The sequence below is a fragment of the Nematostella vectensis genome, chromosome 1 (genome assembly GCF_932526225.1).
Source record: "Nematostella vectensis chromosome 1, jaNemVect1.1, whole genome shotgun sequence".
NCBI lineage: Eukaryota > Metazoa > Cnidaria > Anthozoa > Actiniaria > Edwardsiidae > Nematostella > Nematostella vectensis.
In genome coordinates this window covers 15785717-15804766 of record NC_064034.1, presented here as the reverse complement: position 1 = coordinate 15804766, position 19050 = coordinate 15785717, and the positions used below count along the sequence as shown (strand labels likewise).

At 39.6% G+C, this 19050-nt stretch overlaps 2 protein-coding genes across 3 annotated transcripts; one reads left to right on the top strand and one right to left on the bottom strand.

Annotated features, from left to right (window-relative positions):
* Positions 1-108: 108 nt before the first annotated feature.
* On the top strand, positions 109-1784 carry LOC5521019 (transcription factor Jun). The gene has a single exon (XM_001640853.3). The coding sequence runs from the start codon at positions 222-224 to the stop codon at positions 1251-1253; it is 1032 nt and encodes a 343-aa protein (XP_001640903.2). The 5' UTR covers positions 109-221; the 3' UTR covers positions 1254-1784.
* Positions 1785-3685: 1901 nt separating this feature from the next.
* LOC5521018 (target of rapamycin complex 2 subunit MAPKAP1) lies at positions 3686-15381 on the bottom strand. 2 transcript variants are annotated; one of them, XM_032366078.2, is made up of 19 exons: positions 15264-15381; positions 14051-14167; positions 12090-12189; positions 11859-11972; positions 11604-11659; positions 10497-10639; positions 10181-10240; positions 9675-9711; positions 9194-9270; positions 8906-8972; positions 8734-8792; positions 8336-8409; positions 8025-8131; positions 7435-7542; positions 7145-7215; positions 6421-6478; positions 6255-6343; positions 5775-5919; positions 3686-5185 (listed from the first exon to the last, which is right to left on the bottom strand). In XM_032366078.2, the coding sequence occupies exons 2-19, from the start codon at positions 14121-14123 to the stop codon at positions 5070-5072; spliced, it is 1554 nt and encodes a 517-aa protein (XP_032221969.2). In that variant the 5' UTR covers positions 14124-14167; positions 15264-15381; the 3' UTR covers positions 3686-5069. The 2 variants fall into 2 exon arrangements, with proteins under 2 accessions (XP_032221969.2, XP_048587889.1); XM_048731932.1 differs by lacking the exons at positions 3686-5185; positions 5775-5919 and adding an exon at positions 5983-6134.
* Positions 15382-19050: the final 3669 nt, after the last annotated feature.

Here is a 19050-nt window from a genome sequence, read left to right as displayed (position 1 = left end):
ATTGACCAATGAAAAGCGATTATGCAGAATAATAAGATCACGTTAGCCAATCAGAGCTAAGATGAAGTCATATACCGAAATAGCCTTTGAATATCACAGTAGCTCGCAGCAAATAAAAGTATGGTAGGAATACGCTACATCATCGTTTCGGCATAACTACAGCTGATTTACGCTTACGTTGTAACAACTAAGCAAAACCCAAACGGAAGAGAAAACTGTGAATGGACGTCCCATTTTACGAGGACGAAATTATGCCAATAGATTCTTCATCTGAAAACACGATGTACGACAAAACTGCTTTGAAGTTGGATTTTAGCAACAGTGGCTCAAACAGGAGACAAAATACGTTGAATTCATTCGACAACTCCATCCTAACTTCGCCAGATTTAAACTTGCTAAAGTTAGCTTCGCCAGAACTGGAAAAGCTGATAATTGCAAACTGTGGTGTTCTTACAACACCGACTCCACAAGGGCTAAAAAATTCTAACTTGACGGTGACAGAGCAACAAGAATTATACGCACGAGGTTTCTTAGAAGCATTACAGAAGTTACACGAGCAACAGGGCTCTCCGAGCTCTGTAGTGAGCGCGTTTCCACTAAACCAAACATGTGCTACTACGGAAATTCAGTCAACAAAACCGATGAGTACTCAAGCAAATTTTGTGAATATGAGTGCAGCAACAAGAATGATCAATCCTTTGCCAGCCCCAGCGTGTACTCAGGGTATTACAGCACCGACTTATACCACGAACATGCTCACAACAATTTCAACAGAGGCACTTCCGCTAGATTCGATCGCTAATAACAATGTCGCCTCGCAGATATTCCCGGAGTTTCAAACCCCTGGAATAATTATGAGTATACAGCAACAGCTCAACACTAACGTTGGAAGCTATGGTTTTAGCAATCGCGGGAGATTTGGAGAAATAAAGATGGAGGAGCAATCGCAAGTCGTCCCTCACACACCACCTCTTCCTCCTATTGATTTAGACCTACAGGAAGCGGTGAAAAACGAGCGAAAGAAACTAAGAAACCGGCTTGCTGCCTCCAAATGCCGTAAGAGGAAGCTGGAGAAAGAAGCAGAACTCGAAGATAAAGTAAAAGTGCTGAAGGATAAAAACACCAAACTCGTCTCAGAGGCACAAGAATTACGGAGATTGGTATGTGAACTGAAAGAGCAAGTCATGAATCATGTCAGCGGTGGCTGCCAAGTTTATCCGAAGGGACTTCCAAGTGTGACTGCTTCAGCATAAACCTTGAAGAACTTTATTGGAAATTGATATTTATTTAAGCAAAATAGGATGGAAAAATATACTATACCGACGTATTTGTTACGCCAAGCGAACATTTCGCTCGACCAGACACAAGAATATAGCAACAGGTGATATCAATGCTATTTCAATAGCTTGCCACAGTGCAGTATTTAAAAACCCTCAAGAAAATGAGAAACAGTTATGAACTCTGTGATTATAAATACTAGTCTACTCGATCTAACATTGCATTGTGAAATAATTTTATTGACACTATAAAACCTTGTATTAAGATGAATATATTGATAGGTATATTTCTAAGAAAGAATATTTGGTATTTATCTTAAAGAAAAGAACTTAGATTTATTTATTCAAGAAAAAAGAATTGAGATGTATAATAAATAGGCTTAAATGATATTGTAAGCCTTGGTAGAATGACCAATAGATTCAACGAAGTAAGTTGTAAAAAAGCTTTGTTTTTCAAAGTTACACAGGGAACTTTCTTCTCTTATATTAAAACACGTAGAACGCATATATACGTGTTTGGTTCTTGTTCCACCAAGTGTAAGACAATTGCTACAGGCGTATAAAGCTCCTCAAAGCGTGGGTGGGTGTTTTACTAAGGGTTTTTCCCTTGTTTCCTTATATGGTATTATCAAGTTGTTGTTGAACCGGAAGTTAATATAAGTGTTAGGCAATCTCATGTTTTATAAAAGCTTGTTAGCTGTATTTATTTCCCATGGGAGGATTTGACACTGAAGACCTGCAATACGAATATCTGGCATAAGAAAAACAATATATCACATTCCTTACGTTGTCTTCGTTCGTCAAATATTTGGGAAACCACCCAATGCTAGACCTGCTACATTCCTTACATTTTTTCTAAATAATCAATATCGGACTCAACTTTAAGTAATAACGCAAATGAATAAAGCGATTTTCTAGGAGTGACAAAAACATAATCAGGAGACAACAAAAACGAATATCGAAGGAGAAATCTATTGTAATGAATATTTTTCTTTGGACTACGGGATTATAATAGGAGCGATTTCTCCCTACTTTTTGTTCTAAAAATCAAACGTAGAGATCAATCCATCTATTCTTATTTTTTGCATCTAAAAGCAGTGAAAAAAGGCATTGTAAATCTAAATTTTAATATATTTTTACTATACTTTTAAATTCACGTACCAAACAAGACTGGTACCTTCGACATGTGTTATAAGTAAATATTTGTGTTGCCAAAGTAACAAGATATTAATATTGTACAATTTTGACTTTATCTTAGCCGCAACCCAACCACATAGTAAGTAATTGATTTTGCCACAATAAGTGTATTTTGTGCGGGAACTTTCGGCTGGAATCAAAATTCAAGTCATCCACGTTTCATTTATTTTCGAGGCTATTAAGATAACAACATTTCCTAAACTTATTACCATTTCCGCCGCCCGTTTCAATTCAAACTTTCGTTGATGATATGTCGACTGTTGGTATCGTTGTGAACGCAAACCACTACGAAATATAAATGATTGGAGAGAAAGAATAAGGTTACCAAACCGTAAATTTTTCGGGCACGGGAATTCCCTTCTTTTTTCTGGTAAATAGCAGCGGAACCGGAAGTGCAGAATTTCGGCCGATTAGCAAATGCGGAATAAATGTGTGATCATCGCCAACGAGAAGAGATCGAGTAAACGGAACAAAAACAGCCTGAATCGAGCCTGAGCCTTCATTAAGATCAACGATAAGAAAATAATACATCCTGGTGATTTCTCAAGCATCTCAATTGAAAGAGATTTATCATCCATTTTTAGATTTGGGCTTCCTGTGTTGGGGGCTCAAGGGACGTCATTTTGTCACATACAGATTTCTTTCTAATAGCTCTGTATGACCAAGGTTATCATTTTTATCCATGCAAGGTTCTTTAGGCTGTGCATATGCACATATCAAACACCTTTGTTGTGTCGGTCATTCCCATTTGGTATCTAAAACAAATCGCTTTTATTTCATAAAACACTTGGTATTATTGTTGCCACTGGTTTTGTTGATTTTTAAGAGAGTTTACGTGCGGGTGTAAGGGTAAGGCTATACATCCAAGGGGAGGAAGGAAGCTTAATTTTCCCTAAATATTTAGTAAAAAGGGGGAAGGGGGATGTTGTTAGGATGGTACCACCCCCTGGCTACGCTGTGAGTAGATCCGACTTGCATGACAATCATGTTTTGTTTTTGTTTTGAATAATACAACTCTCATACAACTTTCCCTGTATTGTTTAGACATAGGATTCAGCTGTTTTAGTTGTGGGGTAGCGGATCAGAGATGAACATCTCATTTGCAAAGGGTTTCATAGCCTACGAAACCACGCGTCCCGCGAGTCGGATCGACCAAAAATGCGACGCAAAGACGTATGGGCTGGTGAACACACACAAAAAAACTTTATATCTTAATTTGATATATATATATTTTTTAATAAGAAGCTTTTTAGTATAAGAAATCGGTTCTTAATACTTGTTCCAATTTTATACAGCTCGATATTCACATGTATCAAACTATTCAAGTAATTTCTGTCGGCGATGTTATTAATGTCAATATTGTATAAAGTTAGTGGTGACAATAATGAAGTTATAAATTCTTGAAAATTATAAGCCCTAGAATTGATAGAGTGAGGAAATGACAGCATTCTGTAGGGATCGATGTATTACAAGTTGATATCTTGTGGGTTGGTAAGGAGATTAGTCCTAAAATAAATTTTAGAGCAAGCCAAAGAAAAAACAAGTAATCCCTGGCTAAGGGACAGCGATCTCGAAAAAAAAAACTCGAGCAAGGTAAGTGATTTTGAAAAATATATATATGTTATCTCCCCGTCAGATATCATATGGTCGGTCACTTATCATCCTACAAGAGTAGGCCTTTATAACTATACCTATACCAATTAACGATTATGAAGAATATGCAACAGTTGTTTGCTGAAAAAAACGGAAAAAGGACATGATTTCTACTCAAGGCAATTCCAAGCCTTTGCTGAGTTCCAGATCATGGTTCCAAAGTATTACGCCTTTATAATGTATAGATGGTGCCAAAAAAACTTTGATAGTGATGCAAGCTTGTGGCATAAAGAAGTGAACCTGCCCTGAATATGCAGGTTGAGCGCCACAACAAAAACTAAACTAATTGAGTATTGTATGATTCTTGCGTCTTTCCCACTGTAGGGCCCACAACCACGTAACGCATCGTAACGTTCATATAAAGGAGTCGTCACTTTGTAGACTTACGCACATGTGACAGGGTTGTGGCTGAACTAGTTCGGCCCACAACCAGCAATAGCATTGAATCTCTTAGGTTTCGCAAAGGACTCTGCTTCTTTTTTGTGTACATTTTCCGTACAGTCGTACGCCGCTGCAACAGTCCTTATAAGCTTGCCCAATAGTGACGCAAATGTGAAAAGGGTAGTTGGTGAATTAGTTCTATACCGCCGTCCTTACTGTCGAGGCCCGCAGCCACGTAACGCACACATAAAGGAGTCGTCGCTGTGTTGATTTACATCACGTGCGTAAAAGTACTGACTGTGAAGGCTCGCCACATATAAAGTTGTCACAGTGTTGAGTTAAATTACCTGAAACACGTGACAAGGACGTGGCTGTATTAGCTCAGTATTGCGTGACACAAGCGTCAAGGTCCTGACTGTAAAGGCCACTGACAAAGTGAAGGCTTATCACTCGACGCACACAGAGATGGCGGAGACGTATCGATCACCATGGTGATAATCAGGGATCTAATCATTTAGTTTACGAAAGCAGGATAGGGCTACGGTTACAGCGTTTCGGCTGCTATCTGTTAGATTTTCTTCTTTCTGTTCTTTTTCGTTCCCGGGCAGCGATGAATTCTCGCCGTTTCGAGCTAACGCTTGACTTGAGTATGTTTTGGAGCTTCTTCACAATAGACTCTGTGTGGGAAAAAAGGGAAAATCTATCATCATCATCATCTTATTCAACGCTACTTTTCTCTTCTTCTACTTCTCCCCTACTCCCCCGTCACCACCCCCACATCATCATCATTGTCATCATCATCATCCACTGATAACATGCAACAGAGAGACAGTGCTGAATAACGTATGCGCATGCGCGTGTTCTGGCGAAAACAAACACAATCTCAGTGTTGAATCGTTCGAGTAAAGGTACGAAAGGCTGACTTCGGTCGCTGTTTTGACTTACTGTACAGCATTAAAACTATACTGTACAAAAAATGACAGATTTGTTTGATAATGAGGGAGTCATAAAGAAAATTTTAGCCTTAAGTTTGATCTAGTTTTCTTAGCATTAGCCAAAATGTGACAGTTCGCCGGTAAAACGACGCCACTTCAGAACAAAAATGCTGGTTTAACCGCGCGGTACTGGAACTAGTCCTTTTTTTTAGCACTGTCCAACATAGATAGTTTCATCATCACAATTCAGAGGTCCAGCGGCTAGGCCCTGTCACGTGTGTAAGTGCAAACCTCGTTTAAATATCCCATTCACTTAACCTGCGATGCGTACCTGCGATTTCGAAGTCTGTCTCAAAGTCATAGTGCTTGAACTCGTGCGCGTTTGTACTGTAGTACCATATGGAGAAGCCAGTCCTTCCCGTGCTCTTAACCTCTGTCATCTGACAGTCCATTACATTCTCCATATCCAACGAGACCTGCCAAACAGAAATTTAAACACTGAATGGATGGGGGATATCCAACGAGACCTGCCAAACAGACATTATAAACACTTAATGGACGGGGATATTTAACGAAATCTGCCAGACGGTGATAGCAAACATACAAATAAATGGACGGGCGATATCCAATGACAACTGTCACAAACACACATGTACAAATAAAATGAATGACGGGAGATATCCAACGAGACCTTTCTAGCAGACATCACAAACACACTAATGAATGGAGAAAGCGCAAGAGAATGTAAGTGCTTGTTTGATTTGCTCCCACCAGCCTTTACTAATGTCATGGAATGGTTTGCACTACTCACCGGTTTTTGTCTGATGACAGGCCAAAACCTGGACGTGACGGTTCTGGGTGTGGTCAAAGGGTCAATCTCGATGTTTTCATGCGATACGCCTAGAAGCAAAACATTTTCAACAAAACTTTACAAAATGCCCACTCAGTCGCCATATGATCTCTTATGACACCCTTACCCAACTGAATCTCCGTAACTGTGCGTAGCTTGTGCATCATATAGACCCCTCTGTAGGACTGAATAGAAAACGTTATGAGACTAAAACAAATAACAATAGCTTATTAACCACCTTCTAGCCATGGCGTTGTTTTCGGGTCTCCTGGAATGTTTTGGGTTTTCTGTGGTTGATTATATAGTTTATATGACGTCACACAAAGATCTCCCCAACCCCTTTATTTTACGAACAACTAACAGGAATCCCGACGAGAATCCCTATTAATTTTAACCTGAAGAACCCCTCGGGAGGTATACCTCTATCATGCTATCACCCTTGGGACCGTGCTAAGCGGCCGCAAAGATGTTGGCCGCCGCTATAATGGAGATTAACAGAAAGGAATACTTACGGTAGAAGTCTCCGCCGAATTGGCAAAAAAAAAAAAAACACTAGTGATTTGCATAACTACAGCACATTTCTTTCAATGTCAAGGGTGCTAAGTGTGTCTTGAACCAATAATTAGATTTTCCGATGGTTTAATGATGATAGTATAGGTGATGATAGTAATAGTGAATAACCAATATGAGACTTGAAAATGGTAGTCGCGAATCTAAACAGAAGCACCAAAATATAGCTTGGCTAGTGAAGTTCGTGCCAATCAGACACTACGCTTCTACCATCCTCATCAGTCGTAGTTGGGTCTACTATCAAGGTGGTCACGCTAGCGCGCGTCGCATTGCAAACTCACCTCGTATTGATAGCTAGTAAAGTCAAACTTGACTCCATCCCCATCTTCTTTATCACTGATGTCACGCTTTCCTTAAACAGAATAGCACAAACATATAAACTTTTTCCAACTTAAACCGCTATTAATCATCTTTGATAGCTCAATTTCTAGCGTATACCGTATAGCGTATTTCTAGATACCGAATAATGCCGGGAAAAACGTCGTTATAGTAAAATTTTAATTCCCACGTGTAACTACAAACTCTTAAGTCTAGGGTAAGTTGTCTCCACATATTTTCTAGAGTGACTTACTATTTCCACGAGTCAGGACAAACTCTAAAGTTCCCATGCTTTCTAGGGTTGCCTCCAGGTCCACAGCGACGCCCGGCTCAGAAAGCCTTTCCAGCACATATTCATGGCCTGCAAAGTAAAAACGCGCCTCAGTCAATAACACTGCCACGGCAAGGGTTAACCTATTATAGAAAAATGACAATCCGGTCTTCTGGTTTAATACTATAGGTTAAATCATACAAAAACAAGCACTTACATTTTAGAAAGTGTTTTTTATGTGAGTATATTTTGCTTAGCCGAATATGCTTGTAAGGGAAGGCATGCTATATAATGCTATTTTATTATTTGTTATATGTTTATTTTCTGTTATTTTCATAAAGACGACCCCCCCCCCCCCAAAAAAAAAAAAGAAAAAAAGAAGGCATCAATAATAATAATAATGACGCCATGCCTCCTGAGGATGCGTACAACCCTCGACCAACACATATAAAACTTTTAAACTTCCTTCCATACAATATATGCACATTAAAAAATAATGCACATCCACTCTCCCTGCCCGCTTATCCCCCTCCCCTGGATGATACGAATCTACAAACACTGAAAATACCCACCTGTTCGAAGAAGACGCCTCTTTTTCACCATGGATTGGTACACAACCTTCATCTTAGCATGAATACTGTCAACCTTAATTCGTGAGAATCCCTGCCTAGGTTCACTCCTGTTGGTACAAAAAAAAAATTAGTATTGTATTCACTCAGTTATTGCAACTATTGCAACTAAAGCTATTCCCCTTTTCCATTGCATTCAGAACTGTTTCTGTAAGAATTATAGGTCACAAAATGAATGACTAAGCAAGGAGTCATAGGGAATAGTCCAGTCATATCCTGGTTAAAGGAATGTATCTCAAAAAGTCTATACTCACACTTTGACAATAACTCCACCGTCTTGTTTGGCAGGTGCTGCTGCTTGTTTACTAGCAGAACCCTCTTTCTTGACCTGGTAAACAATAAATAAACAGCCTTTAATAGTTGTCCATCCAATGGGCAAAAATATACAAAATAAACACAGAAATTATTGTGTCCCTCATGCAAGAGAGCAGTGAAAATTAGCTCTTTCTGACAAAGAAACTTTCGTGCTTATACATGAGCGCTAAACAAGTTGTCTTCTGTTGTTATTTTTTGCTGCTAATAGCCTGAGTGTGCATGCTTTTGATGCCCAAGAGGTTGCAAGTTAGCAAGTTGCTTACTAAGATACCCCACAGCAGTAGGGAAGTAGCTGCACAATACATAAACCTTTCACACTATCCTATGTTTGAAATACCTCAACTAATGCTAGACTTGTGAACCCAAATTTTGTTATAATCTCCTTTCTGTCAAGAGCTGAAATTTTAAAAGACATGAATTCAAATAATGGTGAAACAGCATAAAATTGTTGGTGCACAGAACACAGTTTCCAACAAATACAATCAAATCAGCCATTTAGAAAACCCAACCTGGAAAATCAGTATCAACTTCGCCATCGTCCTCTGCTATCATTAAACAGTAGTGATTTAAATTATCCTAAAAAAAAAAAACAAGAAAAAATAATAATTTGTAAGTTTTGGAAAGTTACCAAAAGTACATAAACAACCAACTCCTGGGATCTTATTTTATCACACAATACAGTAACTTTTAGCCTCTCAAATGAGTAGCCAATCAGATGAATCTTTTTTATGGAAACAGTTTTACCATATCTTTTTATATGAAATTAAAAGTGCAATTATAAAATGAACTCTGTGTACCTTAAGAGGTGGGTCTAAACTTTCTGCTGTGTATTTGTACATGATAAGTCCTATTAGGTCTTGCACTGTTGCTGTTCCTAAAAATATAATCAACAGAATTACACTGCAATATTCATATATAGAGAACTCCAACTTGCCATAGTGCTTTACAAAATATTTTGATACATTACCTAATTATACAATAAAACCATATTATTCTACAACAAAATGGAGTTTTAGATGGCAAAGAAATCCTACATCATGTCAATGTTTTGATGGCTGCTAAAATATTATAATAAAAAGCTATACCAATACAAAATTAGTATCTGATAAAATCAGCAAAGCTACCACAAGTACAAGGTCCCCCAAATGCATGTGATCCAAATGCAACCTTCCAAACCTTTAACACATGGTGTGCACTGATCTCAGTATGGCAAATGAAAGTCTAATATGTAGCCTGGTCATGCCATTCTTCTGTACTAAGCAGTCAGATAACACTTACCTAAAACAGTTACAAACATAGGAATAATTCTCTCATCCTAAAGTGTAAAACAAACAAAAAGTCAATTTAAGAGAGAACTTATTTAAACTTCAAGCTGCTTACAATACATCCACAAATTGTGTAACAAGATGGCCTTTATGTTTTCACATACATAACATAATTTGGGGGTATAACTTTGGAGAAATAATGAAAAAATTAAATCAATACTGTTTGTAATGCAATGGGAAAAAATCAAAGTTTGATAACTACAGTATACAGTGGTTCAGAAAAAGTGGATGTTTGGGAATTTAAAGTTGATTCTAACAGCTTCCAATAAGGATATTTCCAAAGAAACGCCACAATGATTACTGGCATGTTGTTTTTTAAGACACCAGAACTTAAAAATGTACTGAAGAACTTTGACACCCACTGATGTAAACTGCTCAATATTCTGTTGGAATTCATCTTAATTTTTCAGATAATACTACTCTTTTCAAAATAAGCAAAATTCAATTTTTGGCTAATACCTCATCAAGCATAGTAAGGAAGATTCTTAGCTTTCTTGTTGGGCATGTTCTTTGATATGCCTATCAGACAACAATCATTAATTAGTAAAAAATCTTCATTTTGTGCTGTTCTTATCATTATATAATAAAAAGTATTAAATAATTATATTATTAGCACATGCATTTAAGAATAGGATGTCTCATTTCAGAAAAGATGGTACTGTAGCAATCACAAATCATGAGTCATTATTTGTCTCAAAATTCACAATCTATAGAAAGCATAGATGCACATCAAAAGCCTGATAATTTATCTTTTGAATTCAGGCACAATCTTTACCTCGCCATCAAACTTTGAATATTTAAGGAAAGGGTTGTTTGGTTTCCCCCTTGATTCCTCTAGTTGCTTGGAGAGCTGAGAAGATGTTGTTCTTTTTTCTAGCTTCACGGGTCGCTTACTAAATACATCACTGATTTCATTCTCTGCAGAGGATAAATTCACACTCTTAGTTTTGATGTAAATCAACAAGCAAAAGGTCAGGAGCTATGTAATAGTGATGAGCATTATGCGCACAAAATAAAGAGTTTATGTTGGAGGTTGTGAATTTATGAAAGATGGATCAATTCTTCTTGATAAAAATGCAACAATAAAAGATGGACAAGACTACATTGTAATGCTGACTATTCAAAACACAACTAACTTTAAAACAAAATGTTGACAGCCCTTCTAACCCCACCATGTAAGGGGGGCTATGGAACACTAAAATCACACAAATTTTACCCCAAACTCTTTATCATTACTTTTATTTGTGTAGCTGTGAAACTTCTTATGTGTCCCCATTTTCAACAGAACAAGACCCCCCCCCCTTCCTGGCAGCCAAAATGTGGGTCATTTCTTATCAAGGAACCTTATAATACTATGTATGCTTTTTACATATGATAGCTATGACTGTGCACTCCTGCTCAGCGTGTATGCACCTGATAGTCACATTCCACCCAACAAAACTGGTTTCACTGTGACTACACTGCTCCCCATTTCTATAGTTTCGAATAGGCACAGTCTCATATCTCAATTCTCTAATAATACAATGAGATGTGGCTGGAGTGGGTGAGAGTGTGGGAAAAAAATGAAATATGGGTTTTTGGTATAGTTGGGTGACGGTTTGTGTGGTATGTAGTCTAGGTGAGGGTGTGGATAAGGCAAGGTAAGAGTTTTGATGTGGCTGGAGTGGGTGAGAGTGTGGGAAAAAAATGAAATATGGGATTTTGGTATAGTTGGGTAAAGGTTTGTGTGGTATGTAGTCTAGGTGAGGGTGTGGATAAGGCAAGGTAAGAGTTTTGATGTGGTTGGAGTAGGGGATCATGTTTTAGGTAGAAACAAGGGGTGGGGCAAGATTAAGTTGGGGTGTAGTGGACCAGGGTGAGGAGGTGTGGTAGGATTTTGTACCTGAGACCTCTTGTGTCTCCTTCCAAGGAATTGTTTTTATACTGGCTTCTTTTTTTCTAAACAAAACAATGAATAGCAGCATGTCGATAACCAAAGAACAAACAAATAATTTCATGTTATGTTACCTTACCTTACCGTAAGTCAGTACTCTGTGTAAAGTGCATAAAAGTAAAAAGGGGATACATAGCTGGTAGCTGGCTAAGCAACACAGAATACAGTAGGCTGGCACTGTAGATCACAGATATAAATCCATACCCATTTTCCTTCTTTGTTGGATCCTTCAGTGGTTTTTGGTCAATCAAGCTGATAGAGGGACTAACAGCAATGTCAAATGATTGTGAATAGCTGGAGATATCCATAACATCTCGCCTGAAATATCATAAGTAATTAATCCGTTTGTTTAGACATGTAAATGGTTTAGTATTTAATTGAAAATTTTAGTTTTTGTGTGTATGTATTTTATAGTGGGCACATTATCATACTCACACATCTGGAAGGAATCTTCCTGCAGGACTAACCAATTTGCGTCTCTGCTTGGTTTTCTCATTCTCTACTTCCTCATTAACAATCACCATTTCAGATACACCTAACATACAATTAACATCATAATATAAGTAAAACTCTTTCAATTAACATGAGAAGGCCCCTCAAAGCCACACCCCACACACAGGAAGCCCCTATACCTTGATAGAAGGTCTAGCAAAGCCACACCCGACACACAGGAAGCCCATCACAAAGACACACCCCACACACAGGAAGCCCCTATACCTAATTAGAAGGCCCCTCAAAGCCACACCCCAACATAGGCAGCCCCTATACCTTGATAGAAGGTCTAGCAAAGCCACACCCAATACACAGGAAGCCCCTATACCTTATAAGAATGCCCCTCATAGCCACACCTACACACAGGCAGCCCCTATACCTTGAAAGAAGGCCCGGGAGGGGCTCTGACAAAAACAGACAAGGGAGATTGTAGGCAAAATCAATTTTAACCCTAAGGGAAGGCACATTGGGTGTGATCAACAGCAATTCTCACCCCTTATAGATGCAAATTTGGTGTGGTCAAAGAAGTTTAAAACCCTAAGATAAAGCAGTATAAAATGCAGACCTTTTCAGTTTTCCTGAATTATATTGCCTCTAAAAACTGTTTGGTTTCTGGCACTTTTTGAAGCTCTTGCTACGGCCGCCATTTTGTTTGAAGGAAAAACAGCGGGCGCATTGCATATTGTGTAGTTCCAAAAAATATCCATAACCCCCCCATGGAGGGGATTGGAAATTCCGGGGGGGGGGGGTTCAAATGCCCAGGAATTTCCAGAGGGGAGGGGGGGTAAAATGCCCTTTTTCCATAACGGTTACTGTATTTTTTTTCCAGGGGGTTGGAAATTCCAGAGGGATGGGGGGGGTCATACCTCCGACCCCCTCATAGGGGGGTATGGATACTTTCTGGAACTACACATTTACAATGAAAATGGGAAGCCATTCTATTCAGCTATTCAGCAGATAGTTATCTATTGTTCTATCCGCACTTTGTGTAACGCTTTTTTATCTGCTGGATAACTATCAGTTAGGGATTTTATCCAGTGGGTAGCACCTTTAAAGCGGATAACTTATCCAGGCTTTGTGCAACTAGCCCCAGAGGGATACCTTATAATTGGTACTGACAATAAAGTTGGAAGTATTAACCCATCAGTGTTTCGGATGACAGTTAGCGTGAGTAATAAATCAGCACAATCGGAAAAAAAAAGCCTTAAACAAAAAATCCTTAAACACCCTCTTAAGGATTTCTTTTATGAGAATTGCCAATCATCCTGTCTACTTTTCTGGAGAGTTGCCCCCCTTCCCACAGGATAGAAGGCCCCCTTCCCCCAGGATAGAAGCCACACCCCAGATAGGCAGCCCTATACATTGATAGGTCTCAAAAAAAACACACCCCACACACAGGCAGCCCCTATACATTGGTAAAAGGCATCACAAAGCCACACCTACACGCAGGCAGCCCCTAAACCTTGTTAGATGGCCCCTTGAAGCCACACCTACACACAGGCAGCCCCTATACCTTACCTCTGAAATCTTATAAAATTTATTTTCTAAGGGGCAGTGTCATGGTAAGAGCTTTGCAATAGCTCTTGGCCCAGACACATTGGATTTTAGTCAAATTCTAATATTGACTTATGAGCCTTTGGTACATGTGGGAGACTTAAATTTAAAGGAAATGACCACAAACTGTCAATAAACCTAGTTTTCAATCAAATTTGCATATTATTTTAACGAGGCATTGACAGCTTAAAGTTCAACTGTTTGTAGAAAACTAAAAGCCTACAATTAACACTGACTTAGACATACATGTGCAGTACAATGACGCTGCCCCTTTAAAGGTTTCTGAAAAATGTCAATTTTTACTTGATAAATGGCTATCTAAATGAGGTACCACAAAAAGTACTACTGACCTGTATCATCACTAGTAACACATGAGTGCCGAATTAGAGATATGATGAAATCTCCATCATCGCTAAAGGCCATGTTAGGCTGTTCTCAAGCCATGGTTCTGATAGGTAGATGGAGTTCTGTGGGACGAACAGGTTTATATATCACTACATTTAATATGATTCAGTATATTTAAAACGCTTACAATTGTTTTAATGATGCTGGAAAGTTTCTCATTAAAATGAAAAAATAGTAGATCCAAGAAGGTCCAAAACAATTGCCCCGCCTCCTTCGAACTAAAATTTTGAAAGAAATGTTTGGGAGCAAATTTTGAAAGATTGGTATGCCCTTTCCCTTCTACCCCCCCCCCCCCCCCCCCCCCCCCCCCTAGTCCCTCCTTTCTTGAAATACCATTTGGGGAAGTAAGCAGGCTTTCGAAAATAATGTCTCAATATCAAGAAATAAATTCATGCTCAGTTGTAATTCTTTATACAAATTATACTTATTAAATTCAAAAGTCTATTGTATAGAGTTAGTCAATAAAATCCACATTGTTATTGAATAGGGAAACTATATAGGAAGGCTAAGCATAAATCAAACTTTAGAAAACCAACCAAACACATAAAAGAAATGTTATAACATAACAGAAACATCCATAGAAATAAGCAAGGGGTGTTTATTAGTATTTAACTGCTATTGACCATTTACACTGACCAAACTAGATTTGACGGAAAGGTCACTACCCGACTAAAATGGAATGCATCATACTTTTATAGAAACTATCCGGGGGAAATGGTTTAAGAAAGGACTATCTCTTGAGGACAAAAGATCAACTTTTCATAATAAACTGGTATTGTAATAAGAATTATATATACAATGTTATAAGTCCCAAAATATGTTTCTGTACGAATATACTTACATAGACTTAGAGAGAGATGTTATTAGTTAAGTGAATCGGATACTGTACTCTATAATTTCTAACATCAAAGCATTTTGTAAGATAAACCTTTTGATCCTGTCGGCTTTGTTGAAGTGCTTGAAGCAATTTTTCATATGCGATTAGAATACCGCCCTTTACTGACAACATGTTGTGCTACTCACTCTAAGCCGGATCAACCAAAAAATAACCGAGAAAGTCACTTGGAAAACTCCCTTTATACGAGCAGACCAAAAGCTTAACAACATCACAGCAAATCATTAGATTAATACATAATCATGTATATAACCTTTCCCTACCGTGCATATTCTGTACTTGTAAGTTTTAGATGAGAGATGAGTGCAGAAGGCGCGAACTTTATCGAGTTCGTAAACAACCAGTCCCCAACACGTCCGCCATCTTGGATAGCAGTCGACCGCTAGTAGGGAACGCGGGCGCGGCTCTTTATTTCCTTGTCCAACGCTAGACTCAAGAGTTGCAGGCAACGCGAGACTGAAGAACCACAAAAGTGCCGACCATTTGACTTTTGAGGGAGAGGGTAAACTTTTTTTTAATATCATGAACGGCCCCAGAGGCCGAAAAAAAAAACCTACACCAATTGGTGGACGAAAAAAATATATCCTGCCTAAATGACTTTGCTGCAACTTGTTGGTTTTAGAGGAGTGAAATTTCAGCGTAATTTTACTGCACGGAGTGTAAATTTCAAAATCACCATTCAGCGAATGTCTTGTGTCATATGAGAGACTGTGCAATAATTATCAGGAGGGGGGCTGTAAAATCAGAGGGGGGCATCAAGTTAATTTCTTGCCTTAGACAAGGGCGCTGGGAACAGAGGTTGTTATTATTAATTATTTTCGTATATCGCGTCGGAGACTGTTCGCGCGCCACGGGGTAGTAGCTCGGATTACGCAACGTAACTTGACCGGGTATCTAAACATAAACACGGAGAGCGCGTCGCAAAACAAGGCAAAATTCGACCAAATCAGAGGGGAGTTTCGTTGTTTGTCATTTCTAAATCAATTTACCAAACAACCTCTGTTCCCATCGCCCTTGCTTAGATAGGAGTTCTTCGCATAACAAGGGGAGAGGCTTACTTAAATTGACATCAAAATGTTTGTTTTGTATCCAGATTTAGCAAAATTTAGGTGCGCTTCGCGCGCAAATAATCGAAACTTTGAGAACCTGTTTGCAGAGTCTCACTAAGGACCGCTCTGTATAAATCGCTATATATCTCTCAACCCTTATCGGCAATATGAGCAATATGAGATTTGTCAGGCATGAAAAGGGGAGGTATCTCTTAGGTAAAAAAAAAAAACCGCCGTGTATAACAATCTCAGGTCTATGGGCCTGTGCTAAATCGTTTCTAGTTAAATATTGGTCAATCCATTTTAATTATTAGACCGAAAGAAGAAAATTCCAACACTCTGGACCTTTTTAAGAAAAAGAAAATTCTCAGATTCTCTAATGAAACGCGTTGAGCTTGTTGGTCCTTAATTGTATATAGACAGCTGTTTCCTGGACAGGATTGGCCTGGGGGGGAGGGGGCTGGGGGAAGTGCGCAGTAATAGGTATCATATGGAAAAAGCATAGCATTTGAAGATTCCTTAATAAGAAATGACCCACTTTTTGACCGCCAATTGGGGGTGCGCGCGCACCCTGCGTGCGCGCCTGCATTTGGCGATTTAGTCGAACATGTTTATCGCCCAAGTAGAATGCCACTGTCCACAAGAAAAAACAAAGAGATCGCTACAAAACTGGATTTAGACGATAGAATGAACACCACAGCAAACAAGCAAGCCTTCATAACTCTCAAAGACCATAAGCCGAACTTCGCTAACAAACCTACCTGCAGGCTCATCAACCCCACAAAACCAGAAATCGGAAAAATCAGCAAAAAGATCCTCGACCGTATCAATAGCGTAATTGCAAAGAAACGAAACTTCAACCAATGGAAAAGCACTAAAGCCGTCATTGACTGGCTCAAGGCTGCCGAAAACAAACACCAACTCAACTTCATCTGTTTTGACATTGTAGAATTCTACCCATCTATCAGCCAAGACCTACTACCAAGAGCACTCGACTTCGCCTCCAACTATGACGAAATCACCCCTGATGAAAAAGAGATCATAACCCACTCCAAGAGCTCCTTCCTGGTCCACAACCAAACACCCTGGCAGAAGAAAGGCAACACGATATTTGATGTTACGATGGGGAGCTTCGATGGCGCAGAAACCTGTGAACTTGTAGGCAACTTCCTTCTCTCCCAACTTCAGGACCTCAATATGAACGTAGGACTCTACCGCGACGACGGACTAGCCATCACCAACGCCACACCCAGAGCCACCGAAAACCTAAAAAAGGAACTATGCCGCATCTTCAACAACAACGGACTCCGAATCACCATTGAGGCAAACAAACAAGTTGTCAATTTCCTAGACGTCACCCTCGACCTAAAACGTAATGCACACCAGCCTTATACAAAGCCGAACTCCTCGCTACAATATGTCCACCGTGAGAGCAACCACCCGCCCTCCATCACCAAGAACATCCCTGCTGGTATCAACAGACGCCTATCTGCCCTATCTTCAGACCAAGCCTCCTTTGACCAGACCGCGCCACCTTACCAGAAAGCACTCGACGATAGCGGATACAACTTCACGCTACGCTACGAACCCATTACCGTAACCAACCGTAAAACCCGCAAACGCAACAACATCCTATGGTACAACCCGCCCTTCAGCAAGAACACCAGCACCAACATCGGCCACAGATTCCTCACCCTGATAGACAAACACTTCCCGAAAGACAACCACCTCCGTAAAATCTTCAACAGAAACACCATCAAAATCAGTTACAGCTGCATGAACAACACCAAACAGATCATCGACAACCACAACAAGCGCATCATCACCGCATCGTCGGCTACCGAGATCGCCAGCTCCGCCCCTACCACTACCAACAACAAGACATGCAACTGCCGACAGAAAGACACCTGCCCTCTAAACGGAAACTGCCTACAGACATCTGTTATCTACCAAGCTACCGTAACTCGAAAAGACAACAACACCTCGGAAACATACGTCGGGCTCACTGAAAACAGCTTCAAGACCAGGTACAGAAACCACACCGCATCATTCCGACACGCCAAACACAGAAACTCCACCGAACTCAGCAAACACGTCTGGGCTCTCAAGGACAGCATGATTGAGTACTTTATTTCATGGCGCATTCTTTCTTCCCACTCCGCCTACAACAGTACCACTAAGCGTTGCAACCTCTGCCTCAAGGAAAAGCTGACGATCATCTGCCAACCCAAACTATCAACTCTAAATAAACGCAATGAACTCGTGTCCTCGTGCCGCCACAGAAACAAAGCCCTGCTACGAAACAATTAGAACTGTTAATCCCGTCACCGTTAAATTTTCGCGCTATCAATTTTTCACACGTTCCGCACTGTTAGTTTTCGCCCCGCATATTTAATGTAACTCGCTATTGTCCCTCTTACCGCCTTAGCTAAAACTATCAGTCTATTATTATGTAAATTTCAATGTTAATAGTATATATACGATGGTAGGAATATTCTCATTAAATCCCCTGATGAGTGGGCAACCACGAAACAGACCTGTAGGGAAACCTATGTAGTTTGTATTTTTCTCAAACCAACACTATACACCGCAGAAGGCGATGTCCTTCTGGAGATGGGACCCTCATCTCCAGAAGGACATCGCCTCCCTCGAGAAAGTTCAGAGGAAAGCAGCACGATTCTGCCTTAGAAATTACATCCCTACTGCAAGTGTCACCAAAATGCTAGGTGATCTCCAGTGGTCCACCTTGGAGTTAAGACGAACAATGGCACGACTTACCCTCCTTTACAAATTGAGTCGAGGCCAAATTGACATTGACACAAACATGTATCTCCGGCCACACCAAGATCTCAGAACTAGAAATAGTCATAATTTTAAATATTATCAAGAAAAAGCTACAAAGAATAAGTATTTTTATTCTTTTTTCCCCCGAACGATAAGACATTGGAACACTTTACCTAATGAACTTGTCGAGCTAGGCTCAATCGAACATTTTAAGCGT

What these genes read in the sequence shown, in the direction of transcription:
- LOC5521018 (XM_032366078.2), bottom strand. Translation starts at nt 14,123, where the DNA reads ATGGCCTTTAGCGATGATGGAGATTTCATCATATCTCTAATTCGGCAC. An exon ending in GGAAGATTCCTTCCAGATGT is followed by an intron (nt 11,973 to 12,089) that starts GTGAGTATGATA and finishes ATGATATTTCAG; the next exon opens with GCGAGATGTTATGGATATCT. An exon ending in TGTCCTGACTCGTGGAAATA is followed by an intron (nt 7,216 to 7,434) that starts GTAAGTCACTCT and finishes ATTCTGTTTAAG; the next exon opens with GAAAGCGTGACATCAGTGAT.
- LOC5521019 (XM_001640853.3), top strand. Translation starts at nt 222, where the DNA reads ATGGACGTCCCATTTTACGAGGACGAAATTATGCCAATAGATTCTTCA.